General features: G+C 44.3%; 1 protein-coding gene across 2 annotated transcripts in view; it reads left to right on the top strand.

Moving 5' to 3' along the window:
• The first annotated feature begins 5,122 nt into the window (after positions 1 to 5,122).
• The window catches only part of SAMD5 (sterile alpha motif domain containing 5), a 55,877-nt gene continuing 33,549 nt past the window's right edge, over positions 5,123 to 27,450 (top strand). For both annotated transcript variants that reach the window (XR_006818464.1, XM_046006843.1), the window contains exon 1: positions 5,123 to 6,371. Coding sequence is in view for 1 of the 2 variants with exons in the window: in XM_046006843.1 (XP_045862799.1) it covers positions 5,916 to 6,371 (456 nt within the window). In the remaining variant the exon portion in view is untranslated. The remainder of the gene's footprint in view (positions 6,372 to 27,450) is intronic.

The following is a 27,450-nucleotide window of genomic DNA, read 5'->3' as shown; positions in this document are numbered from 1 at the left end:
CAGAACATGAACTATTACCGGATTTGTTAACCATCCTTTCAGGAATGGGGCTCTGTTATTCTAAGGATCTGATGTACCACTCAGCATTCATAAATAAAAGTCTAAGATTCCTCCATATATCACAAATGATCTCAAAAATCAGAATTTCAAAACTGCAATGCACACTACCTATCTCCAAATCTGGAAAAGTGACAAGAAGTTCTAACTGTGTGCCGATGTCTTCTAAGTAAAGGATTTAAGAGTTTTAAAGTATATATTCTAAAAGCAAAAATTTTTAAAAATATTTTATTTTTCAGTGATCTCTACACTCAAACTCACAACCCCAAGATCCAGAGTCACATGCTCTACCAACTGAGCCAGCTAGATGCCCCTGCATGGCAAATTTAAACAAAATAAGAAGGAATAACGATTTTTTAAAAACCACACGGTATTCTTTTGCCTCAGAAGAGATGAAATACAACCTCTCAGTCATCAGGAGCCAAGTAGATCTCAGGAAGTAGTCTCCGTCAAATTGTTTGCCCCAGCTCCTGAATGGAAGCCAACTGTTAGATGGGAACAACTAATATTTATTCAATTTGTACACCCGGTCATACATTCATTGTTGTGATTACATAAAGAAGTTGCATTTGTCTGAAATAGCTTTTATTAATATCATTTCACTTGTATGAGATTCTCCAACCTAACTTTAAAGTAATTTTGCTAACTTGGATTAAAAAAAAGAAGAAGAAAGAAAGCCGTAAGAGCTGTATATGGCTACTTAACAAAATACTCCACCTATCATTATTACCTCAGGAGACACTGGACTAATGCTTTCCCCCTCTTTGTGGGTGCATTAAAAAAAAAAAATAGACCATTTGGGGATTACCAGAGATTAGAGGATAAGAATTTTTAAAAATAAATCTCATTTTATTGTCTATCACTATTAGCTTCTTGCTTGGCTCTCTTTCGGTGAGTGACCTCCTGGTCTCTGACTTCTTGAACATTTTTTCTTTTTATCCTTTGTTCCTTCCTTAGAGAAAGAAAGGCCTGTTATAATAGAAATGAGTAATCCAGTGGTATCCCACTGCTACTCCCTATGGCTCCTTGTCTCTCCTTCTTGCATATACGTGTTGTCACACATAAGGATAATGTATACAGCTCAGACATTTTAACAGACGCCTCCGCCCAGCCTGCCCCTAATGTAGTCGCCAACCCAACGCCTCACTTCCAGCCGCTGGAGAACAGATTGCCCGTTACATCACTCAAGCATACTGTTCTCATTTCTCCCTATAGCATATGTTCCTTCTAGATGCTTTTTAGCTCATAGTTGGGGAGAGGCAAAACATATTCTGCATTTTAAGATTAATATTATATATCCTTGACTTTTACAAGGATAGACACCCTAGGAACTGACGTTTAATAGATGTTAATGGAATTTCATTTTTACACACCCTACGTAAGAACATCTGTCTTTGAAATAAAATGCTATGAAACCTTACGTGGTACCAAGAAAATTTCAAAACACATTATTTTTCACTCTATATCCTTAAATCAAGCTACAGAGTTTGAGCAAAGTGGAAAAGATGTTTCTTGATATTTAGAATTTAAAACATGAATATAATTATCATTAATTTATTACACTGAAGAGTATCAATTGGCATTTTGCCAGAGTTATTACCAGCACAAAACAATTCTAAAGTGGTGCCTAAAAAGAAACTTTTTTCACAACCTATTTTTCCATTGATTTTCATTAGGCAAGAAGTTCTTTCTGCAGTAAATAAATGAATAAATAAATAAATCTGGCTCCAAACATATTAAATAATAAACAGCATGATAAATGTTGCATAAATTTTTATGTAAGAAAAAAACTCTAATAAAGCAATACCACTCAGAAGTACTTGTAAAATTATAGGTACTTGACAGTGCGTGTTGAGTAAATTAATTTGTTCTAAGGCTATGCCTAGGAGCATAATAGCCACTTGTTTTTATAAGTACATTTTTGTCTGGATATGAAATATAGTTGAATTTTAGATTTTGGTTAATATTATGATTCATAGAATTTAGATAATTAAAGATATTAGAAAATATCACCTTTGTAATCGTCCTAATTCATGAATGAATATATAAAAAACTATCCATTTATCCTCTACATATTTAAAATGCTGAAACCTCCCCAGTTCCAATTAATGAAGAAACCCTTCTCTTTTTCCTTCAGTGACTGGCACTGGAATGCCAACCTAATAAACATTTGATGAGTAAATGAATGGTTTTGACAGAAGCCAGGCACTTACAGAAAAAAATGAGGTAATAGGGCAACCTTGCGAGGAACATACGAGGAAACAGATCCTGTTCTTGTCCTGGTTCTGTCATGGGCTAGCTGTGTGATCTTAGGTAAGCAGCTTGACCCTCTTGAGCTCTTCCGTGTAAATGTGGATGTCTGAGATAATCTTGAAGGGCCTCCTACTTTTCAAACCCTAGTTCGAAATCTTAAAATTAGCCAATCATTCTTGCCAGTTTGACTTTAGACTTTAGCCATAGGTAGAGACACATTTAGGCTATAAAACCTCAGCATTTGAAATCACATTAGTAGCCTCTAGAACTAACTCTGTTTAGGTTCACTGGGCTAAGGCAAGCAGTAGAAAGACAGGAGCATCCAGTCCCACACTGGGCTCTCTGCTCAGCAGGGAGTCTGCTTCTTTTCCCTCTGTGCTCTCCCTCTCTTTCTCAACAAATAGATACAGTCTTGGGGGAAAAAAAGAAGCCTGAAGGTTCACACATAAAAGATGTGAGCAAGTGTAGGAGACAATGGAAGTAGAAGGATATCTACAGAAAGCATCATAGTTCACAAGTCTCCAGATAGCAGGCTTTCTCTAGAGGTAACAGTAAGTTTTATTTATGTCTGATTAACAACTGATTAATTTATAAAAGGTTTCCCTTCTGAAGAAAGCACCAGAATGCTTTATTTCCTAATTGGATGGTGACTTTAGCCATAAATAAAAGAGGATCTCTGCTGCTTATTGGGGAGACAGTTTGACATGGCAGGTTTGTTCTTGTCTCCGTCCTGATTTACTGTATGACCTTGGGCCAGTCATTTATCTTTCCCCAAACCAGTTTCACTAATTATAAAATGGAAATAAAAATACTTGCTGCCTTCACAGAGGATTAATGAGACAAGGTGAATGTCTAAGCTCCCCGGGGGAAAGGCTGTATATAAGTAAGCAGATAACGGCTAAGCAGAAGTGCAGGGCTTTTCACAAAACTGGGGAAAGAAAAAATCCACAACGATAAAACGCCGGGCTTTAAGTTTCCTAATCTACAAGAAAGGGGGCTCTCCTCTTAGAAACGTTCCAATTTTTCCTCCAGCATACCCTGGAGCCTGGGAAGGTCAGTTGCCAGGAGACAGGCGCTGAATTTATTCCTCCAGAGTTCTAACCCTTGCTCCTTCGTGAACAGTGACATCCTGGGAGGCAAATTAGTGTTCTGTTTCCTCAATTTCTTCTTCTGTAAAATACCGGTTATAATACTTAGTCACGCAAGGAGACGCAAGCATGGATGCCTGACGTACAGTGAGTTCTAAATAATTCTCTCTTAGGTCTTCAGCAGCAGAATTCAAACTGCTGGAATATTTTCCTCCTAAAAATCAAAGGCTCTGATGAAAGAGAGTTGGGGAATAAAGGTAGACGTGATGTAACATTTGTGATTTGAAAGGGGCTCAGGGAACTAATATAAAGCTTTAATTCAGCTCACTTATGCTGAATACGTTTGGACAACGCCTTAAAAATTCGCGTGTGCGACCGCAAGGGGGCACTGTGAGTCTGCTTTGGCGTTGGAGAGGCAACGGCAGCGCGGGGCGGAAAGGGCTGGACGCTTCTAGCATCCCAGCACCCTGGAGAAACACACCACCCCCTCATTCGGGCTCGGGAAGGCGTGGCCTTGATGACCCAGCGGGGGGTGGGGGCCGACAGCTCTACGCTCAGGTTCCCCTCCGACTCCGCAACAGGTTTCTTCCTGGCAGGTTCTTGCTGGCGGTTAGCGTTCCTAATGTGGGCTCCGCTAGTGCCTGAGCTTGGGAACCCAGACACCCTTCCTCTACCACCCCCAAACTGTGGGGGACATTTGGGGTGTGCCTCTGCGTCGAGTGTAGGCAAAAGAGTCAAAGCTGTCTTTTGGTTCTTTAAGAGATCTGTGTCCCTAAAGGGGTTAAGCTCTTCTGATTCAGGAAAAGAGGACCTCTTCTCCCTAAAACAAAACAAACAAACAAACAAACAAAAAGCCAAAAGCGCGGTTTTGGAAAGGACTCCGAAATCACCAGTTGTCCGTCTCCAAGGTCCGGGCCCTCGGATGGCACTCTCCACCGGGATTCCTTCAGGGACAGCGCCCACTTTCGGTCCTGAAACACCTCAGGTGTGAAGTGGAATCGCCCTTCTGCGAAAAGAAGACAGTGAACTTGCCCCACCGAGTACCTGGACCAAAATGATCTTAGCCCAAGAGGTCAGATGATTAAGGAAATTTTGGCGATGCACTCTATCTGTTCCACCTGCCGCTCGGGTCCCCACGCCCAGGCGTTTGCCCAGACAGCAGCAAGACAGGCGAATTGGGTTGATTCTGTTCCCTAGAGAGAAAGTGCCGCGGGCGGAGATGTCCGAGCGTCTCTAAAGCGTTATCAATGTCCCCGCGATCCCCGGCGGGAGGAATGAGCTCTTTTCCCCAGGCTCCATGACGGAGCGCTTGGAAGCGACCCTGGGGACAGCTGCCCGGGAAGCCCGGGCAGACTTCACTGTGGGCGGACCGTAGTGGAAGCACAGTGGAGGCTAGAGTCAAAGAACCTGGCAGATAGTACGGGGGGGGGGGGTGCGGAATGCGCCTGCCAAGAGGAAAGTACGACCCATCCCAAACTTTAGCAGACTCGGGGGGCCGAGGAAGGGCGAGCCAGGTAGAAGCACCAGCTTCTTCCGCCGCCCCGCGTGCCCAGCTGCAGTGAGGAGGGGCGGCACGCAGCGCGGGCTGGACGCGGGCGGCCCTCTGGTCGCCCACCCGCCGGGCTAACGTGCAACCGCGCGGGGCTCTGGGCCGGCGTCCACGGAAGAAACCAGACCGCTCCCGCCTGCGCGCCAGCTCCGAGGAAGGGGGGTGTAGCTCGGCTTGGGCGAAGAGGAGGGAAACTTGGCCTCGCAGCCTCGCCCGACCAGGTTGGGCGGCGGGGACGTGCCCTTGGGCGGCGGGCGAGCCCTCCGGCTGAAGTCGGGGAGGCTCGGGAAGAAGTGAGCGCAGAGCCGTCCACGAGCTAGAGAAATCGGCTTAAAAAGAAATGTACAAAGCGATCCAAGGCCGCCGCGGGAGCCCGGCAGCTTAGAAGCCACCCCCCGCGCACCACTAGGACGGCAGCGACTCGCCCTCGCGAAGACGAGGCGCTCCTGGTCCGCCGCGGGTCTGCGCGGAGGAGCCGCCTCCCCAGCGTGGGGCGCGCATTCAGACGCCGGCGGCGGCCAGAAGCCGAGATGCGGCGCGCGGCTCCCGGCCGGTCCCGTGCCAGCAAACTCGCGGGCGGCCCGGCGCGCCGCTGACCCCGCGCGAGTCCGAGGGCTGTGCCGGCCCCGCCCGCCTCCGCCCCCTCCAGAGCCCGCCGCGCGCCCCTCCCCGCGGCGGCAGCGGCGGCGGCGGCGCATCCAGGGGCGGCGCGGAGCGGCTCGCACAGCCGCCAGTGCCTGCGAGCTCCAGGCTGCTTGGGGAATTCACTTTGCCGCTTGGACGCTTCTCCCACCTAGGGCTTCTCCTGGTGGCTCTCCGGCTTCGACCCTCCCCTTTTCCTTTAGACGGAAAACTTCGCTGCTGTTTCTTTTTCCCCTTGGAGGACAGGATTAAAAGTTCCCAGAACTGGTGCCGCCGTGCCGCTCGGGCGCTGGAACAGCTCTTGCCCGTGGGGTTCCGGTGCCACCATGTGCACCAACATAGTTTACGAGTGGCTGAAAGCGCTGCAGCTCCCGCAGTACGCCGAGTCCTTCGTGGATAACGGCTACGATGATCTGGAGGTGTGCAAGCAGATCGGGGACCCGGACCTGGACGCCATCGGGGTGCTGGCGCCCACGCACCGCCGCCGCATCCTGGAGGCCGTGCGCCGGCTGCGGGAGCAGGACGCAGCCGCCGCGGGCCTCTACTTCACGCTCGAGCCACAGCCGCCGCCCGCGCCGCCCGCCGTCGCCGTCCCCACCGGCCGCCGGGGGGAGCCGTGCGGCGGCTCGGCCCCGGGCCCCCGCGGGGACCCCCGCGGCCAGACGACCGCCCCCCGCGGCAGGGAGCTGGTGAGCTACCCCAAACTGAAGCTGAAGATCATGATCAGGGATAAGCTCGTCCGCGACGGCATCCACCTGAGCAAGCCCCCGTACTCCCGCAAGGTAAGGAGGCGCCGCCCGCACCGCGCGGGGCGCGCGGCGGGAGGGGACAGGGCCCAGCCGCTGCAGCCCATTCCAGGTGACGACGGGGAGGCAAGGATGCTTGGGGTACTTGGGATCTTGTCTCTTTCTGTGTTCGCTCTTCATGCTTTCTTTCCTGGTGTCGCCAGCGGCTGGTAAGGCAAGATCCCACACCCAGGAGTCAGTTCTAAAGTAGGACCAAGACTCCGCTTAATGTCTGGTGCTCTACAGTGGAGAACTGGACCAGCGGCCCTACTCCAGGAGCAAAGGAGATACCAGATACCACACCCCGCTCCGCGTCCCCCGTAGCAGTGCTTAGGTCTGAAGGGTATTGGAACGGTTAGTACTACAGGCGTTCCCTATCTTTTTGAGAAACTTCCAAAGGGAAATTGGCAAAGTCTTTGAAGAGTGGGAAATCAGACCCTGTTGCTCTCAGTTCCATACAGTCGAATGCCTTCACTGCTACAAATTTGAAAAGTGAACCACTGACATGGACATTCTGGGGGAAGAATTAAGTGTCAGTCCATTGGGGTAGTTTCTTCAACTTAAGTTCAGGGAGGGAATCCCTACTAAAGACATTGGACGTACTGGGACCAGCGAGGGGGTACTGCTGAGCTCTGCTGGGTCACCAGTTTAGTTGACTATTAATCCAGATGAGACGAAGGAGGCACAACTCACAAGTTCTAGAAAGTCTGAGTGAACTCCCCTTTGGGAGGAGAGAGCACAGCCCAAGGAAGTGAGATTTTCTGTGGCCAGTGAGGAATCCCTGGGGAGGAATCACAGGGAACGAGCTGGGAGTTTATGGAAACTACTGAAATATGGACTTGGGTGTAGAATAATTAAGTAACAGAAAGTCTTGTTTTCATACAAGAGCTGTTCCTCCAGATAAGTGTGTAGGTTTCTGGAGTCATCCAAGTAGAGGGTCCTGCCTCGAAAGGGAGAACTAGGCAGCACAGGTCCTGCTTGGAGTTTCCCAGGAAAAGGAGCCCCTCCGCTGGAAATCATATAGAGAAGCCCAGAGGGAAAAGGTGGTGAAGAAGCTCCAGCTGGGAGTGGGGATGGGGAAGAACAGCTGTGAACACAGCACCTGCTCAGGGAAATGCGGACTATTGAAATGTTTTGTGCTCATCTTAGTCACCTGAGTTGCTTTATATTCTTAATTACTGATCAGAATGTCTAGATTTAAGGAAGGGCAAGTGAAAACTTTCTAAAAAGTGGTTAGGGGAGATACGAATGAAGGGTTTAATAATGTCCATACGTTATCTTGCAAGAAAGGTAAGCAATTCAGGTATTGTGCTTGGGAGTATAAATTTGTTTTATAAAAATAAATAGGGCAGGTCTGAAGGACAGTTTGCCTCAAGTTAAACACATATTTCAGTTACCCACTCTGTGTTACTGATGTGTGGCCCAAATGGGAAGAGAGAGGAAAGCACACTTTTCCCAAGCAGGCAGCGTTAGTTATGTCTGGTGTGGATAGGCGGGCTGGATTATTAGTGTAAGGCTCATTCCTGGAGATAGCAGGTCAGAGCGGTTCAGCCTGGTCACACTCTTGTGATTTGCTTCCCAGGAAGTGAATTGGGTGTGAGCTGAGAAAATGTGCGCATGTGGACACATGGTAAGGGCGCAGGTCAAGGTCTGGCCAGAAAGGGCTATAGAGAATAAGGTGTGTCCCTAGGGCTTGCTTATTTTTCAGGACCAGAGCTGTGACCAGGCAAGAGGGCAGAGGAGAGGTTGGGCTGGAGCGGAGAGTGGTGTTCAGGAAGTATCACATTTTGGTTCTGACCCTTAAAAACACAGGCATAGATAGCAAACTTTAGAAGCTGAGAAAGATTCTTGTATGGACATGAAATGTGAGGGTGTAGGCTTTGGACTGTACCCGCCTGCCTAGATCAGCGTGTGATATGGTAGTGCGTTTGAACAAGTGTGATTTACACAAGAAGATCTCACCTTGTGTCGTAATACTGTTTTCTCTCTGTGTAAATGATTACTTCAGTCAATTTCTATATAAATCCTATAACAATGTTTGATAATAAAGATACACCTCATTCACTTCTCGTACACATTTAATTCTGGGTCTTGAACAGATGAAAGAATAGAGTGGGGGCAGAAGTGGCTTCGTACCTCCATTGGTATTCCACCTGTGAATCCAAAAAAAAAAAAAAAAAAAACTAGAGATGGCAAATTAAATTGTAAAAAAAAAGAAAAAAAACTTCTATTCCTGTAGTTTTCTATATCTGCTATAAGAAAAACCCAATTTGTTTCAAGAAAAACACAGAATAGGAACTAAAATATAATTACTGTATCCCAAACTGAGCATTCAGGTGTACAGTGCCAGATCACGTTGGTCATTCTGAATTTGTTGCTTATGTGTGCATTGCCTCTAAAGTTTCGGGTTTTAAATTATTTGAGAATTGTCTTCTGATGCAGCTTGTTTCTGTGTAGATAGTGCCAGGACTTTTCTTTAAAATGTGATCCACATTATATATCTCTGGGTTCCTTGACTCTGTCATGATCAGAATGTGTAGCTGTTCATTACATGCCTTTGGGATTCTGCTTACTTGAGTGAGCCTCACATTGCCTTTATAGTCATTTGCATCATCAGTCCCTGTGATTGTGTGTGTGTGTGTGTGTGTGTGTGTGTGTGTGTGTTTGAGACTATTGGATGGCTTGAAAGTAGGTTTATACCCTGGATGGTCAAGGCAGGAATAGCAAATCTTTATAGAGGAAAGTCAATTGAGGAGTTTTCCTAAGAATGACCAGAAAGGGCTTTAGGACTATAGAATTTGCTTCAGGAAGAGTTAAGGTTTGGGGTGTTGTGCTGCTGGCCTGGCCTCATCTTACCAGGTTCTGCCACTCTTCCCTCTTAGGTGAGTTGCAGTGTAAGTAAAAGGTAAGTTTCTTTGTTTTCCAAAGACAGTAATTAAAATCTAAGTTCAAAGTAAGTTCTCCTTTGTTTTTCCAAAGAAAGTAATTAAAATGTAAGTTCAAAGCAAGTTCCCCTTTGTTTTCCAAAGCAAGTCTGCAGCTTTGGAAAAGCAGGAGCCTGGAAAGAACTCTGCTTGAAATCAAAAAGCAGTAGACAGGTCCCTTTCTTTTTCCTGTGTATAACTTCTGTGACTGCTGTGATTGCTGCCTTAGTGGGATGGGGATATGTTTTCATAGGGTAAGAATTAGATAGAGCTCTGTGCATATGATCTCGGTTCTTCACCAGGCTTCCCTACAAGCCTCAAGGCTCTAGGTTGCTGTGCTTGGCAGGATGCAGAAGCCACGCCTTCACGGAACTTGGGGTGAAGCAGGGAAGACCTACAGTGGCATGAACGGTCACGCTAACGTGTGATGATCGCTTGGGTGGGGAGTGCATGATGCCGTGGGCAGGTGCATCTAACTGCATTTACAGGGAGGTGGGTCGGAGCAGGCTTTCCAGAACTGGCATTTAGTCAGAGAACCGAAGGTTAGGAATGTTAGAAAGAGCAGGGTTCTAAGATAGAACAGTATGTGCAAAGGCCAGGAAGGCAGGGAGTTGAGCGGGCAACAGGAATTGAAGGGAACTCAGTCTGTCTGGAGCACAGAATGCTTGGAGGAAAAGGCAAGAGTTGGAAAGACAGGCAGTGCCTGGTCCTGGATGGCCTTGACCTTCTGTTTAGGAATTTGGAGCGTATCTTGAGAGGGAGCTGTTGGTGGATCCTGAGCAGAGGCAGGGCAAACAATTAGGTTGATGCAGAGTCCGGGGAGATTTGCAGGTGGCCTGGACTGGGGGAGTGAGTCGGGGAGGAGCAGTGGAGGTAATTGGGAGGTGGAATGGACAGAACTTGATGATGGTTTGGATGCCAGCGGTGTGAGGGGAAAGCTCGGGGTGACATGCAGATTTCTGGTTTAGGATTGCAATGCTATTCCCTGACGAGGTAGAGGACCCGAAAGAAGAGGACATTTGAGGAGAAAGATGTTGCCTCCGGAGTATGTTCACTCCCTTAAAAATCCACTTACGTTCCTCCTGTTCGTCCTCCTCAGAACCCCAGCAACCACTGATCTTTCTCCTGTTTCGACAGTTTAGTCTTCCCTGGAACATCCACGGTTGGAAGCATACAGTATGCAGTTCTTTCCCTTGGTAATGTGCACTTACTGGTCCTGCGTGTCTCCTTCTGGCTCAACAGCTCGTTTCTCTGAGTCTGAATAGCATCCCATTCTCTGGATGTACCATGACAACCTTCTAATGAAGTCTGGCTGAGAACACGGACCTAAGGCTAAGGCTGGAGAAGAAGGGAGACTACGTCAAGGGAAGGGTTTTGTGGAGTTACTTTTTTGAAGGATGAGAGGAGCTCAACACTCCTGTCTGAGTGTTGGTGGCGGAGAGCCAGAGAGAGGGAGATTTCCCACAGGCCAAGTTCTTGGAGGAGGTGGGAGGGAATCGTGCCCAAAGCACTAGAAGGAGGTGGATTTGCTTCTGGGGGGGGAGGGGTGCCTCTCGGAGCAGAGGCAGGATGGCTGAGGTGGGGGTGACATTGAGGAGCCCTCGTGTGTCTCTTTGACCCTCTGATACCAGTGAGGGGGAAGGTGGAGGGATTAGAGGTGTATGGAGAAGGTTGTGTTCATATACAAATATTGGGTGCTACGATCTGATGCATATGGCTATGCCTAAGCATAAACATTAAGCAGTAGTGCTTCTAGGATATACGTAAGCCCACGTATATAGACGGTGTCCTCGCGGTTCTCATGTATGGGGTGCAGGAGGCAGGCTACGCGTGAGGCTGTATCAAGCCCTGGGCTGTGTGGCAGTGCCAGGCAACGCGGTGGGGTAGGTGGGACTACTGCGGGGCTCTAGAGGCGTTCTGTTTACTAGCAGACTTGGAAAAGCAGAAAACAGGTCTTCGGGTGGATAGCGGATGGGGCAGGCTTCTCCACTTCTTCACATGAAACTTATCTCCTTGGCATGCATTACCCGTTAACACTGTTTGAGTTAGTATAACCTTATTTAATAATGCCATAAGAGCGTTAGGCTTCACTCCCACTTCCGCGTGACTCTAATTACATAACAGGACTCCCGTGGTAATAGGTCTGTGAATGGGTACTTGGGGAACAGGGCCCAGGATGAAGGAATCTGGAGACAGAGGTGGCACGAGGGCTTCTGTGTCTGTGCCAAGGTGAGGATGTAGAAGTGTGTAGAAAGACAGCAGCTGGGGAAGAAAACTTTGGAGTTTCGCTTTGGTCCTGGCAGAGCTGAAATGACAATAAATATTCCTCCCCCAGAATTCCTCTGCTTTCATGGAGTTGTCAGGACAGATGGGAAGCTGGCAAAGTTCTGTTCTCCCAACTCAAATCAATATCCTCAAGTATCCTCAGCCTGGGCAAGTGAAGATCCTTCTAGGCTTTTGTGGTTCTTAGTCCCTCATTGGAACATGGTGAAAAGGAAGGGCCCGGAAGGAGGCGGCTTTCCTCATGCTGTTTGTGGTTGACTTTTTGGAGAGTTTCTAACATTCAGACTCTTAGCCAGCCAACCATCCGTCTGCCTGTCCACCACCTTCAGGAACTCCAAGCACCCTGTTCCCATGTTGGTTCACGGCCTCCAGAGTCCCCAGGTGAAATTGGAAACCAGCCCCTATCCACAGAGGGCAGAGAGAGACCAGAGAGAAAGGCAGACCAGGCCGGGTTGGCAGCTGGCAGGTTTGATAAGCAAGGAACTGATGTCGGAGGCTTCTTTGGGGCAGCCTCTCTGGAGCTCCTGGACCTGCCTGCCAGAATCTTTTTTTTTTTTTTTTTTCTGATCTTGCTGATCTTTTTTTTTGTTTATTGTGTTATGTTACTCACTGTACAGTACATCATTAGTTTTTGATGTAGTGTTTCACAATTCAGTGTTTGCCTGTAACACCCAGTGCTCCGTGCAATCCATGCCCTCCATAATACCCATCACTGGGCTCATCCATCTCCCCACACTCCTCCCCTCTAAAACCCTCAATTTGTTTCCTGGAGTCCACAGTCTCTCATGGTTGGTCTCCCACTCTGATTCCCACACCCCCCCACTTCATTTTTCCCTTCCTTCTACTAATGTCCTCCATGCTATTCCTTATGTTCCACAAATAAATGAAACCATATGGTAATTGACTTTCTCTGCTTGACTTACTTCACTCAGCATAATCTCCTCCAGTCCCACCCATGCTGATGTAAAAGTTGGGTATTCATCCTTTTTGATGGCTGAGTAAGATTCCATTATGTATAGGGACCATATCTTCTTTATCCATTCTTCTATTGAAGGGCATCTCAGCTTTTCCCACAGTTTGGCCATTGTGGACATTGCGGCTATGAACATTGGGGTACAGATGGCCCTTCTTTTCTTTGGGGTAATACCCAGTAGTGCAATTACCAGCTCATAAGGTAGCTCTATTTTTAATTATTAGAGGAGCCTCCACACTGTTTTCCCAAGTGACTGCACCAACTTGCATTCCCACCAACAGTGTAAGAGGGTTTCCCCCCTTTTTTAAAAATATTTTTTACTTATTTGAGAGAGAGAGAGATCACAAGTAGGCAGAGAGGCAGGCAGAGAGAGAGAGGGAAGCAGGCTCCCTGCCGAGCAGAGAGCCCGATGTGGGGCTCGATCCCAGAACCCTGGGATCATGACCTGAACCAAAGGCAGAGGCTTAACTCACTGAGCAACCCAGGTGCCCCAAGGGTTCCCCTTTCTCTACAACTTCTCCAACATTTATTGTTTCTTGCCTTGTCAATTTTTGCCATTCTAACTGGTGAAAGTGGTATTTCAGTGTGGTTTTGATTTGTATTTCCCTGATGACTGGTGAAGTTGAACATTTTTTCGTATTAGCTATTTGTATGTCTTCTTTGGACAAGTGTCTGTTCATGTCTTCTGCCCATTTTTTGACATGATTATCTTTTTTGTGTGTGTTGGGTTTGAGGAGTCTTTTATAGACCTTGGATATCAGCCCTTTGTCTGTAGTGTCACTTTTGAATATCTTCTCCCATTCTGTGGGTTGCCTCTTTGTTTGGTTGACTGTTTCCTTTGCTGTGCAGAAGCTTTTGATCTTAATGAAGTCCCAAAAGTTCATTTTCACTTATGTTTCCCCTGCCCTTGGAGCAGTGTCTTGAAAGAAGTTGCTGTGACCGCCAGAATCTTAAAGGTTTCTAGAGAGATTTTAACGGGGTATAGTCCCGTACGTCATTCAGATGATCTCAGTACCACATTACGCTCTCAAGGCTGTGTTCTTGAAGTGCCTCCCAGCATGGGAACAGTGGGAGTAATATTCATTCTAAAGATGGGGAGGAGGTGAGGAGACTCCGATGGCTGGGGTCCAGCTCTTGGGTCATCTCGTGGTCATGTTACCTCACTGACCTTCTTCAACACCTAGGCCCTAGGTTATCTCGGTGAACCAGGCAGACAAATGAGATGGACGAACTGGACAGGCGTGGTTCATTCTTATAGCTAATGGATGTGCATGTGGGGGGCCTAACCCAGTATCTGATGTGTGTGAGGAGTGCCGTATAAAAGTTGAATGTAGGGGGCACCTGAGTGGCTCAGTGGGTTAAAGCCTCTGCCTTCGGCTCAGGTCATGATCTCAGGGCCTGGGATCGAGCCCCGCATCGGGCTCTCTGCTCAGCGGGGAGCCTGCTTCCTCCTCTCTCTCTGCCTGCCTCTCTGCCTGCTTGTGATTTCTCTCTGCCAAATAAATAAAATATTTAAAAAAAAAAAAAAGTTGAATGTAGGACCTGAAGGTGATCTGGCTGCAACATTTCACCCCATTGATCGCCGGGGTTGGTTCGACTGCTGTGGATGGCTAGGTGGGTGTCCCCTCCCCACTCACTGCTCCGCAGGCCTCCCTCCCAAAGCCGCCAGTACTTGGCCAAAAGAACTATCTTCCCTGATAGAGAGGGACTGTTCTTTGATCAAGGGTATATAAAATGTGTTCCCCTGCTGCAACCTCCAAACAAGCTCTCAAGGTCCATTTGTAGGAGAACATAGGGGAGGTCAAGCTTCTAAGATGCCAAACGCATCCAAATGAGGCCCTGCACAAGGCAGACTGCCCTTGGAAACAAACAAAATGGTTGAACGTTGTTTCTATAAATGCCGAGGGTTGGTGAATTTTCCATTTGTGTTTGTTTCAAGTGTTAAAAAAAAGATCAACTTCCATCAAAACTTGAAGATTATCAGTGATGAAATTTAAAATCAAAGTATGTTTATTCATTAAGTATTTTTGAATAACTGGGAATGAAAACGCTAGTTGGGCAGGTTATTTAAAAAGCAAACCTCTGAGGGCACATGGATGGCTCAATCAGTTAAGCGGCTGATTTCAGTCCAGGTCATGGTCCCACCGTCCTGGGATGGAGGCCTGCATAGGGTTCTCTGCTCAGCAGGGAATCTGTTCCTCCCTCCTGCTCAAGTTTGCTCTCTCTCCCTCCCCTTCCTCTCTCAAATAAATAAATAAGTAAAATCTTAAAGGGGTGGGGGGGAAAGCAGACCTCTGAAGCAGGGCCATGACTGCAGAATTTAAGAAGGTGCTAATCACTGGTTTCGTGCAAGTCTGGGCCCTGCTTGTGGGCCTGCTGCCCTTAAGGAAATAAATCTGTCATCCTGAAATACCAGGTATTTGTGGGCATTGCCGGCAACCCTCCAATCACACGCGAGCAGTCACTTCCCACGCTTCAGACCAGTCTGTAGCAGCAGTGGGCTGTGGGCCCAAACGTGCCAAGCTCCCCCACGGGCCCGCATGCTTTCTGTGCATTATGGCAGCTCAGGGAGCTCCTCCAGGTGGGAGAGCTCTGTACATTGGACAAGTCCTCTCTGTTGACGCTGTGCCACGGCGGTGAAGAGCCCGGGCTCCAAACCAGACTGCGGGGTCCGGTCCCAGCTCTGCTCCGTGCTCAGGCACCTCAGCCCCTCTGCAGAAAGTGGACAAGGCTAGTGACTGCTTTAGGAGGGCCTTATGGAAGTGAGATAAACTGAGGACTTACTAGGCTATAATTTGTATCAGATCCCGGGGGCTGCTGTCATCAAGTACCACAAAGTAGGTCTATAGAACCACAGAAATGTATTCTCTCACAGTTCTGGAGCCTACAAATTCAAGATCAAGGTGTTGGTAGGGTCTTGCTCCAAAATCCCAAGGGTCTGCGCTGCGATTTACTTATAGGGGCCACCAAAACCTGCAAAGGCCATCCCTATAACTGCAGCTGCCACTTCAAGCACCCTGGGGTCTGCTGGGGCAGATGGCCCAGGACGTGGCAACACGGCTGTTACTAGAGCCTTCTCTGGTTCCAGCCGCACTCAAAACCAGCAGCTTTCCTAGTGTCTTGGTCAGTGGGCTGGGGTAGTGCATCCCAATGAGGGATGGGGTGCCTCCAAAGTCCAAAGAGGCCCGTTTAGGCCTTGTGCCTCTTTTTTGGTTTGGGGGGGTGGGGCAGATGCAACAACTTATCCTCATTTAAGAAAGGATATCTCGGGCGCCTGGGTGGCTCAGTGGGTTAAAGCCTCTGCCTTCAGCTCAGGTCATGATCCCAGGGTCCTGGGATCGAGTACTGGATCGGGCTCTCTGCTTAGCAGGGAGCCTGCTTCCTCCTCCCTCTCTCTCTGCCTGCCTCTCTGCCTGCTTGTGATCTGTCAAATAAATAAATCTTTAAAAAAAATTTTAAATAAAAAAAAGAAAGGATATCTCAATATGCTTTCATCTGAAAATTTCATCTGGGTAGGAGGACCTTCAGTTTGTGTCAGACGTCTCACGTTCTGACATGCGAATTTCTTACGATTAAGTCTAGAGTCGTCACTACTTCTTGTTCCCCAGGTCCAGGCAGCATACTATTGTCAATGTAATGGACCAGTGGAAGGGAAAGGTGACTAAGAACCTGGCATAGGCTGGCATAGGCTGGAGACTTCATACATCCACTGGGGGTAGGACAGAGATGGTAGACTGCTGGCCTTGCTTGGTACATACTGAGATACTGAGAAAGTAGCACTGGCCGGATGCATAACATGGCTCATGGTTAAGTGTTCACCTGCATTAGCTCCTGTTACGCCAGATCTAACCTTGCTCAGATGGTTTAGCTTCCATCCTAGTGGTCTTTCGTCAGCTGTGTATAGAAAATCCATTGGCTCAGGTTTCATTCCTGATAATAGGCATGTTTGATAATTAATCATGACAGATTTTTTAAAAGATTTTATTTATTTATTTGACAGAGAGAGAGAGAGCACACAAGCAGGGGGAGTGGCAGAGGAAGAGGAAGAAGCAGGCCCGCTCCTGAGCAGGGAACCCGATGTGGAGCTCAGTCCCAGGGTCCCGGCATCATGACCTGAGCCAAAAGCAGATGCTTAACCGACTGAGTCTGAGCCCAGGTGCCTAGTCAGTGGTAGATTTTTTTTTCCCCAGTGGCAGATTTTTATTACAAATGATGCCTAGTCATTTATTGCCTGAGGATACAATAATGAAAATAATTTTTTAGCAATAAAAAAATAAATAAAAATATACACACTTCAGAATTTAGACATTCAAAATTAAATTGTAATCTTCAAAACAGTCACCTGTTAGAGCACAGGATTTCCATTACTCAAAACATTTCTGAAGGTCTAGTTCCTGTAGAGCACTTTTTAGAACATAGTCGGTGGGGGCAAGCCTTCATTCTTCTGAGGAGGATCTGGTTTGGGGTACACACCTAAAGTGATTTGGAATCAAATCTGAGAATGGGGGCGCCTGGGTGGCTCAGCGGGTTAAAGCCTCTGCCTTCAGCTCAGGTCGTGATCCCAGGGTCCTGGGATCAAGCCCCGCATCGGGCTCTCTGCGTGGCTGGGAGCCTGCTTCCTCCTCTCTCTCTCTCTGCCTGCCTCTCTGCCTACTTGTAATCTCTATCTGTCAAATAAATAAATCTTAAAAAAAAAAAAATCTGAGAATGGTGAGTCATGACAGTCAATAAAATATGGAATGGAAGACAGAATCTGAAAAAATGAATTTTTTTGGTATGACTTCTAAAGTGATTTTAAATTTTGTGATATTTATAATTCTTTCCCTACTTTTGAATTCTTAAAAATACGCTCTTACTGTGTATCCATCTCGTAAGTACGGAATACCTCAACAAAACACAAGTCAATTCCCTACATACCTGCAAAGAGCAAGGCATTAGTTATGGACTCTCCCAACAGATAATTAGTGTAAAGGTGCTTATGGGCCTATAGGGGAGACGTTAAGTAAACTGTGCATAGACATGAGTAAACTGCAGCACTCTCTCAGTTAATCTCGATTTGGGTCGTCTTCTGGTGTTCTTATAGCTTTTCCTTTGCTTGTCCTGCTGTTTTTAGAAAGCTTTGCTATACCCTGTCATCTCAAGTCTTAGCAGAAGTCAGAGTTCTCATTTCCCCTCTCACTCTTGAGTGCAAAAAAAGATGCTTAAGGGGGCACCTGGGTGGCTCAGTGGGTTAAGCCTCTGCATTTGGCTCAGGTCATGATCTCAGGGTCCTGGGATCGAGCCCCACATCGGGCTCTCTGCTCAGCAGGAAGCCTGCTTCTCCCTTTTTCTCTCTGCCTGACTCTCTGCCTACTTGTGATCTCTCTCTCTGTCAAATAAATAAATTTAAAAAATCTAAAAAAAAAAAAAGATGCTTAAGGCAGGGATACCAGTGTTAAGAATGTCCTCATGGGCACGCCTGGGTGGCTCAGTTGGTTAAGCATCTGCTTTTGGCTCAGGTCATGATCCTGGGTCCTGGAATGGAGTCCCACATCGGGTTCCAAGCTCAGGAGGAGTTTGCCTGTCCTTCTGCCTTCCATTCCCCCTGCTTGTGCTCTCTCTCTCTCTCTCTGACAAATAAATAAAATCATTAAAAAAAAAAAAAGAAGGCCCCCATGAACCTTGTATGTGATCTTAGGTTGTCGCTTAAGGTATACTATGACAAAGAAAGAAGAGTTAAATTTTTAAAATACCATTCTTTTTAGATTTTTTAGAATGCTCAGATTTCAGTTCACTGGAAGTATGTTCTGAAATGAATTTTCTTAAAGTAAGGTAAGTCAGATGACGTAGACTTGACCAGGGCCGGTCATTGAAATAGAGAAGGATATCCCAAGGTATTTGGAAGAACATTGCCTATAGTGAGGGAAAATTCCCCAGGAACCATGATAGTCCTAGTCTCTCAAGGTTATAGCCTGTTTAGAGTCAGAAGCAGCATTGAGTTCTTGGCTTATTATTGCTACTGTCTGAGTTTGAGTTGATGATTTTTTAACAGTTATTTTCTAAGTTTTATGAAAAAAATGTTATTTCAGATCAACTGCCGATTCAGACTTGGGAGGCCTAAGAAGGGTAAGGAGGAAATTCTCCTTTTCAGTCAATGCAAAAACTATTAAGGTAAATAATTGTGGATCATGCCAAAAGGCATTAAGGATACATCTGTCTTACATAGAGACTAAGTGACATCTAATAATTTAAAGAGATTTCATTACTGCTGCTAATTGAAATAAATGGTCTGATGAGTTCCAAAAACCTTACTGTTAGGTTTCCATAAAGTTATAAATACAAACAGAATAAGACTACTTCATTTGGAATATGTCTGAAAAATAAGGAAAACAATTGTTACGCATTTTTTGTTTACCCAAATCATAACAAACAGCAATTCCAAGTTTTAAGATGTTTTCCCTAGAACTCAGAACTCTATAATAAGACTAGAGGGATACCTACTGTATTTAACACAGAGTGTATAATTTTAATACCCATCCCTAGAGACAAAATTATTTTAAGTAGTGGCCATGAGATAAAATAAAACAAATACTTTCTTTATTTCTTCTTTAGTTTTAAAGCAATTGACAATTAAAATAAGGAGTACATTTTAATTTTAAAGTATTCCAGCCTTACAGTAAATGTATTATCTATGACATAAAATTTGCACTTAACCAAACTAAAGTATTATACGTTACAGTTTGTGCTGTCTCACTGTTTTTGAATTTTCAACACAAATAAAAACTCAAAGTGATCGCAAAAGAATAATAAAATTGAAGTACTTCAAATTTTGTTTCCTTGTTTTTTGCAAGTCATGATTCTTTTCATTGTTGATTTCAAACTTACTGTTTACTTTGGGGATATATAATTGTACTATAAGAAAGATTTGACAATTTTCACAAACTTATTCTAGGAAAGGACTCTTGTAAACCAAGTCTGTGGGTTGGTGCCAACTGTGTAACCAAGAGTTCTCTGAACTAATTCTTATGCAGAACATAATGCTTGTTAAAAGGACAGGTAAGGGGCGCCTGGGTGGCTCAGTGGGTTAAGCCTCTGCCTTTGGCTCAGGTCATGATCTCAGGGTCCTGGGGTTGAGCCCCACATCAAGCTCTCTGCTCAGCGGGGAGCCTGCTCCCCACCCCCCGCCCCACGCCTGCCTCTCTGCCTACTTGTGATCTCTGTCAAATAAATAAATAAAATCCTTAAAAAAATAAAAATAAAAGGACAGGTAATAACAAGATGCTAATTAGAAGTGAATGCACATACCATTAAAACTCAGCAGTAAGGCACTGCAGCATTTACAAGTTTGGCCAAAGATTTTTTTAGGGAGCAGTGTTTTACCACTCATATTGTTTAGAATTGTCTGGAGGGCATGTTTATAATTAAAAGGTTTATTTTGTTTTGGGGGACCTCCTTACTGTCTACAACTGGGGTGAGCTCTTTCCTCTGCCCTGCCCTGGAAGACGTAAGGAAATGTGATCATTTTAGTTTAAGAGAAGCTATTTCTTCTGTAAAGTGGTGCTGGTGTCTCTCTCACAGGGTTGTAGAATGAATGAAATGGGATAATTTCTATCAAGTTATTTTGTAAGTTGTAAAACAACTTTATAGATTTAGGGTGTTCTTATTGATAGGGGATACGTCTTTATGTTTACCAAAACTTTGAAAACATTTCTTTTTTTTTAAGATTTTATTTATTTATTTGACAGACAGAGATCACAAGTAGGCAGAGAGGCAGGCAGAGAGAGAGGAAGCAGGCTCCCCACTGAGCAGAGAGTCTGATGTGGGGCTAGATCCCAGGACCCTGGGATCATGACCTGGGCCAAAGGCAGAGGCTTTAACCCACTGAGCCACCCAGGTGCCCCTTGAAAACATTTCTGACTGAAAATCAATCATACTGAATTGAGACTACTTGGAGAACACTGAAGCAGATCTAGAAGAAATTGAAAATGGTCTACATTACGATGTCTAATGCTACAATGTATTTTTTTAAATAATTTAGATATAAGAATATTTGTTTTGTACACAGGCACAGATCTCATAGTACACTGTTAGTGAATGAGGGGAAGGCTGTTCCTATGTTTCAGATATCATTTGAAAAATGGTTTTAATACAAGACATAGTCGGTCTTAGTTTAGCACCATAATTTAACTTCTAATCATTTCTTATTGGGTTGAAACCTTACCCATATTATTATTGATGATTATAATTTTTTACCATTGAAAATGTCATGTTTGAGAAATAATATTTCATCATTCTTTGAATTAGATTTCTTAGATTACCAGGTTACATAATTTCATATTTGTGGCTTTTAATATTTATAATTATGTGTTGCCTGTTCATGGTGCTTACCTGTTTTCTTCTGTGGTCTCAGACTACTCCAAGTTGCTTTGCAAGAGCTCTTTACAAAAGAAAATAATCATGATTACATAGAGGTTGCAGAGATTTTTCCCAGAATGTGGTTTACCTTACTATTTTATGGGTTTTTTTTGGTATGCACCAAATTTAAAAACTCATATATAGTCTACCTTATCAATAATTTTAGCAATTTCTTTCAGACTGGAGGAATAAAAAAGTACGAACTCATATAGAATTGATTTTGAATTATTTTTTACCATTTACTTAGATAACTTAATCTTTCTAAACCTGAGTTGTCTCATCTATAAAATGAGTATAGTATTACCTACTTCTTAATCTTATGATTATTATGTTCTTCTCAGGATGAAGACCTTATCTTAAATTGTTAGTTCACATCCTTACCAATCTGATGAGGCTAAATATTCTTTTTTAATGTCAAAAAGCTCTTTAAATCCCCACAACAGATGTAACTTGTTTGCCTGCTATCACCATCAAGAATATTTGGTCCATTTATCATTAGCTTTTTAGATTTCCCTTTTTTAAATAGAGAAATATAGTTAATTCTATTTTTATGATCATTTTTATCCTTATAAATCCCTTTCTTGAGTATAAAATTAGTTCATAATTGCCTATTTCTCCCATTATTCTTTTGTTGTTTGTTTCATTTCTGCACTGTGCTCTCTCACCCACCTGAAATTTATTTTGGCACATGGCATAGGGCAGAGAGCTCTAATGCTCTACATAATCATACATAGATGACAGTTATATCATGTGCTTTTCAGGAATTCCAGCTTTCTGCATTCTCGTCATACTCCAAAATTTAATGGAAATGCTGCAAGTATTTTGCTGTTACTCTGCCCCAGGTTATCAGTCTAAGATAATCCTTATGGTGTTAAAAATTCATCTTCGTTTTTTCTAATTGGGTGGAAATTTTTACTGGGAGTGGATATCTGATTCTACTAAATATCTTTTCAACAACTTAAAGTAATGGAGAGCGCTTTTCTTACTGGGCTTAATGTCACGAGGCAGTATTGCCTTAAGAGATTTCCTGTTGGGGCGCCTGGGTGGCTCAGTGGGTTGAACCTCTGCCTTAGGCTCAGGTCATGATCTCAGGGTCCTGGGATCAAGTCCCGCATCGGGCTCTCTGCTCAGCAGGAAGACTGCTTACCCCTCTCTCTGCCTGCCTCTCTGCCTACTTGTGATCTCTCTCTTTGTCAGTTAAATAAATAAATAAGTAAATCTTAAAAAACAACAACAAAAACAAACAACAAAAAAAACAAAAGAGAGAGTGATTTCTTAAGAGTATACCATCCTTCCATTGCTAGAAAGATGAAGCAAATCAGGAAGCGATGTCTCCTGTAGCATCCAGAGTTTGAGAGGAGGGATATATCCTCTTATCCCAGCTTATTCTGACATTGTTTTACATTCTATATCTTTTCTCTCATGCACAATGGTTGACATTTACTTTCAGTTTGGTAACCCCTCCGACGGTAATTGTCATGACATTATTACAGTTGACTCTGTGCCCGGAGCTTTGTGGACGCTGTGGTCCCCAGCTACATAAGCACAGGAGGCGGCTGCAGCCGGGAGACGTGGGACGAGCACTACAGCCTTGTGGCTCAGAAGGTCACGGCCCCGTAGTTGTGTGTAGCTGCTTCCGTCTTCTGGTTTGGGCAGACATTTTGTATTTGAACCACAGCGTAGAGACTTTAAAGAGGGTGGGGATTGGGGTTTAACTCAAGTCCCTATTGATTTTACTGTTTTTGAAGAGTTCTCCCCCTAGTCTACTCACTGGCGCCCTCACCCTGTCCCAAGGCACCTGCTCCCTTCCCACCCGCCTCCCCACCCCCACCCCACCAGGCCTTTTAGTGGAAAATACAAAGGAAGGCTGCTTGCCAGATGCCATGTGAAATTGAAAACCTTATAAAAGAAATTGATGTGGCATTCATTTTAATTTGAGTCTTTGACTTTGCATAGGAACAACAGCTCCGTGTGGAAAAAAGATACAATGGAAAGATGCAGTAGAAAATACTGTTCTTGATTTCATTTAAATATTCCTTGACAGGTCAAATAGAAAGATTTTTTTAAAAGGTCATTGAAGCAAGAATTTACAGTGGGGGTACAGGAAGGTTACGTTCCTGGAGACAGTACCTTTATCAGGTGCTGAATTCAGCTGGGTTTGCAGAAATGGCTGCACCCCGTGCTTCCCAGACTAGCCATCAATCTCGAAATAAAGATAGAGCCACTTTAAAGTCACCATGTATCAACGCAGAATGGAACACTTCCATGTTATGAACCGCTCCTCTGGGAAATTCTTGATTGACAAAAGTAGCGCTGCATTAAGCAGTAGCAATATTTTCATGGCCAGAAAGTAATAAAGCTATAGATAATCTTTATGAAGAGAAAATATTTTCCGTAAAGAACTGCCACACAATCTCAAGACTTGCTTCCTGAGGTACCCTGCTCAGGTGAAAAGTAGCTCTACCTAAATGTGAAAAAAAAAAAAAAAAAACCTGATAATTTGAGAAGTTGTTAATTGCATCCAAGGTTGGTGTTCTAGTCAGTGTCATTTATAAGGCAGCTCAAGAAAAGATATTAGGTGCTATCTGGGATCACACAAATCCACTGTCTCTCTGGCTTGATTAGGCTTATATAGTGGGAGAAAATTCAAGATTCTTGCTGTTGGTAACTTTTTCAGATAGAACATAAGGAAACAGCTTTGAAATACGCAGATAATAATAATAACTGATCATGGTCAGTACTTATGATTTGTTGAGTGCTTTACCATAGCATTTCATTCAGTCCTCATTACAGCCCCCTGTGGTCATGTTTTCATCATCCCTGATTTATAGGTGGGAAAATGAGGCCTAAAGAGCTTCTGTAACTTGTCCAAACTCACGCGGTTAGCGCATCTTATCTGGGAACCAGGTGTACTGACTCCAGAGCCCATGCTCATTATCACTGTGCCATTCTGACTCCAACCTTGCTTTAGGGATTTGGCAGCTGTTTTTCAGTTGCTGAAAAACAGCTGTGGGGTAGGGAGTGGGTATGTCTTGAGATTTTTTTAATTACTTTTTATTTTTTGTAAAGATTTTATTTATGTACTTAGAGAGAGAGAGAGAGAGTGAGAGGAAGAGCATGAGAGGGGAGAAGGTCACAGGGAGAAACAGTCTCCCCACTGAACAGGAAGCCCGATGTGGGACTCGATCCTGGGACTCCAGGATCGTGACCCGAGGCGAAGGCAGTAGTTTAACCAACTGAGCCACCCAGGCGTCCAAGATTTTTAATTTTTTTTTAAACTTAATAACACTGTATTTAGTGTAGATTTCAAAGACATTATGCTAGAATGAATTCACGTTTTATATACGACTTAAGTCAAAGAGAATTCCTTCTTCTTTCAACATGTATTACAAATAATCATCAACAGAAGGAGACTGGAAAGGTCATATGTAGATGAAATCACACCAGTTTGGGAGAAAAAAGGTCCCCTTAAGCTTGAGCATCCGGTGTCTTGTCCCGTCTTCTGTTACACGATGACAGAGTGATCAGCAACCATCAGCTGTGTGTGATTGCTGCTGTGTGTGAACAAATATTGGTTCTCTTTGGTTCAGCTCTTCAGGAGTTTTTGCCATTTTAATGTCTCTGTTAAAACCGTACCTTGGAATTTTAGTTTAAATAACTTCTTAATATCTAAGGCTTGCTTTCTTTTAGATAGAGGGGAGAATAATATAGAAATCAGGCATTTAACTGAGCGGTTCTTTTCTTACACAGAATACTTCTAGGAGCTAATTGGAGTTGCTTCCTTAGCCTCCAGCAGTTTTTCAGTACCCATAATGGCATATTTGCTGTTTGAGGTAAAATTTAGAAACAGTTGAAAGTCATTTTGGTAGATGAGATAGCTCGTGTGTAGTCCTGTTTTTAGTACCACATTGCAAACAATCAAATAAAAATAAAACAAAAACGTGGTTACAAAGTGATAAGGCTGGTTTTCTTAGAAATGGGCATTTCCAGGGGGAAATGGTTTATTAATATTTTGATCATGTAGGTGGTTTCACTGTTGTAATAAGCATAGTCTCCCAAAAAAAGTACTTTCAGAGATACTTTTTTGGTAAATAAGTCTCGATTTGTTTGCTTAAAAAAAATACTTAATCCTCTGTAATAAATATCCCCTTTGAATAATGGTCTTATTTCGCTATTAAAATTAAGAATAAATATTTGAAATTCAGTGGCTAGCAGTTATAAACCCAGGAAACACGTTCCCTTCTAGGCCTTCATTGTGAAAGGGGAAGTAAGCCTGTTCTGAAGAATTAATTGCCATGTTGTACAGTTCTAGTAAAGCGGAGGCCCATGTTACATCTATGAGCATACTGTGGGTTTTAGTGGATATCTTCAGATCATCTGAGAAAAGTCACATGCTGAATAGCGGCTTCATTGTGTTGGGAAGAAAGGAAAGGGGAGTTTCAACATACTGAGAAAGTATTTGGTTATCCTGTTATATTCTATAGAATCAGTAATTACTACAGGATCATTGTTTTAAATGATCTTGAACGCTATAATTCTCCTTTCACACAGGGTGTAGAAAGCCGTAAGAAGACATTTCTCCCACTTTAACCTTGAGAAAAGGATGGATGACCTATAATATCTTGCGTTTTTTCATCCCATCAAAGACCTGAGGTCTAAAAGGAGGCAGGTGATCTAAATTCCAAGGAGAGAAGCGACACATCATTGTTTTGTCTTTGGCAGAGCCCAGGAGAGGGAGGGTTAGCAGCCATTAAAGCAAAAATAAGGAAAACAATTAAAATTTTTGTGAATTTTTAAAGGCCAAGTATGGGCTGGCATGATCATTTCAAATTTTCAGGAACTCCAGACATAGAGGGTCTGTATCCACTTGTTGGCTCTTGACCACAGGCCTCCATTAGATGCTTATGAGAGAGATTAGAAGTGCAGTTGGAAACCAGAGAGAGCCCCTCAGTGGCACAGACTGACTCATGATGACAACTACCTTTGGGAGGTAGGCAGAGTCTGCTAGTGTCCTGGAACATTTATCATAGGACATAGAGGCCGTCACAGATGGGGCAGGCAAGAAACCTGCCCAAACACCTGGACTGAGGCAAAGATCGACAGTTACTGGGATAGCCGTAGAAAAACATGCTCTTGCTCCCTGCATTGACACTAGATAGATCCCATCTGTACCAGGGGACAGGTGGGAAATTACTCATGCCTGAGATCCAAACTGATATACACAGTGATCTCCCGTAAAGGGGCGGGTTGGGAGGTGTGTTTGAACCCAACACCCACCAACAATGCTGGGTAGAGACTGGCTGTCATTCATGCTTGAATGAGGTAAGAATGCCGAGGTAATCTTACTGCTGAAGCTCAGGTCCATGGGGTCTATCAAAGACAAGCTGCAGGCTGACAGGACTATGAGACTTCCATGGTGTAACAATCCAAAGCTGGGGGAAGGACAAGGCCCCCTGGGAGAGACCCCCTCTGTGCAATAAGCATGGAGGGGGAACACTAAAGAAAAACTGTCTGTCACTCCAGGCTTCACACAAAACACAAGGTGGCTGGTATCCCCTGCTTGAGGAATTCATGGCCTTTGCTGAACTGAAGGTTACTATAGCAACTGCAAAATCCAAAGCTACCTCAACTACTTTTATTTTGACACAACCACTCACAAAGACAGCCTGACAGCACAAGAGATATGTCCATTCCAGAAGTAAATTCAGTTTACCTCAGTCTTGGCTGTTCATTGACCATTATGGTCTTTTGCATTTAATAAAAAAATTACAAGACATGCAAAAGAAAAAGGAAAAAAAAAAGACCTACCAAGAGAAAAAGCAGCCCATAGAACGAGACCCAGAAATGGCTAGGATATTGAAACTACCAGATAGAAACTTAAACAATGGCTATGAATTATAAAGTAAGTTTGCTAATGTGAGATGTTAATAGTAGGGGAACTGGGTGAGGGATTATAAGGGAATCCTCTGTACTGTTTTGGAAAATAAAGTCAATTTAAAAATTATATTGTTAAAGGATACATTAAAAATATATTGTTAAAGAAATAAAAGGTCAAGCCAGAGACAGGGAGAAAGACTTTGCTAAAGCACATATCTGATAAAAGACTGATAAATAAAATATATAAATAACTTTTACAATTTAATAGTAAGAAAAAAACCAGGTCCACAGGAAAATGGACAAACATTTGGACCTTCAAAGAAGATTCATGGATTTCAGTTGTGCACATGACACCCACTATCATTAGTCATTAGAGAAAGTAAATTAAAAGCACAGTGAGATATCATTAGAATCACTAGAATTAAAAAGCCTGTTAAAACCAAGTACTGTTAAGAATGTAAAGCAAGTGGAACTCTCACACATTTCTGGTGTGGTTGCAGATGATCCAACCACTTTGGAAAACAGTTTGGGACCTTCTCATAAAAGTGAACATAAATTTACCAGGCAATTGCTCATAGCCGTCTACCCAAGAGATACTAAAATAGATGTCGCTACAAAGACTTGA

This window comes from Meles meles, chromosome 5, assembly GCF_922984935.1.
Source record: "Meles meles chromosome 5, mMelMel3.1 paternal haplotype, whole genome shotgun sequence".
In the NCBI taxonomy this organism is placed as follows: Eukaryota; Metazoa; Chordata; class Mammalia; order Carnivora; family Mustelidae; genus Meles; species Meles meles.
The sequence above is the reverse complement of the archived record's forward strand: the minus strand, read 5'-3'. Positions and strand labels throughout refer to the sequence as shown.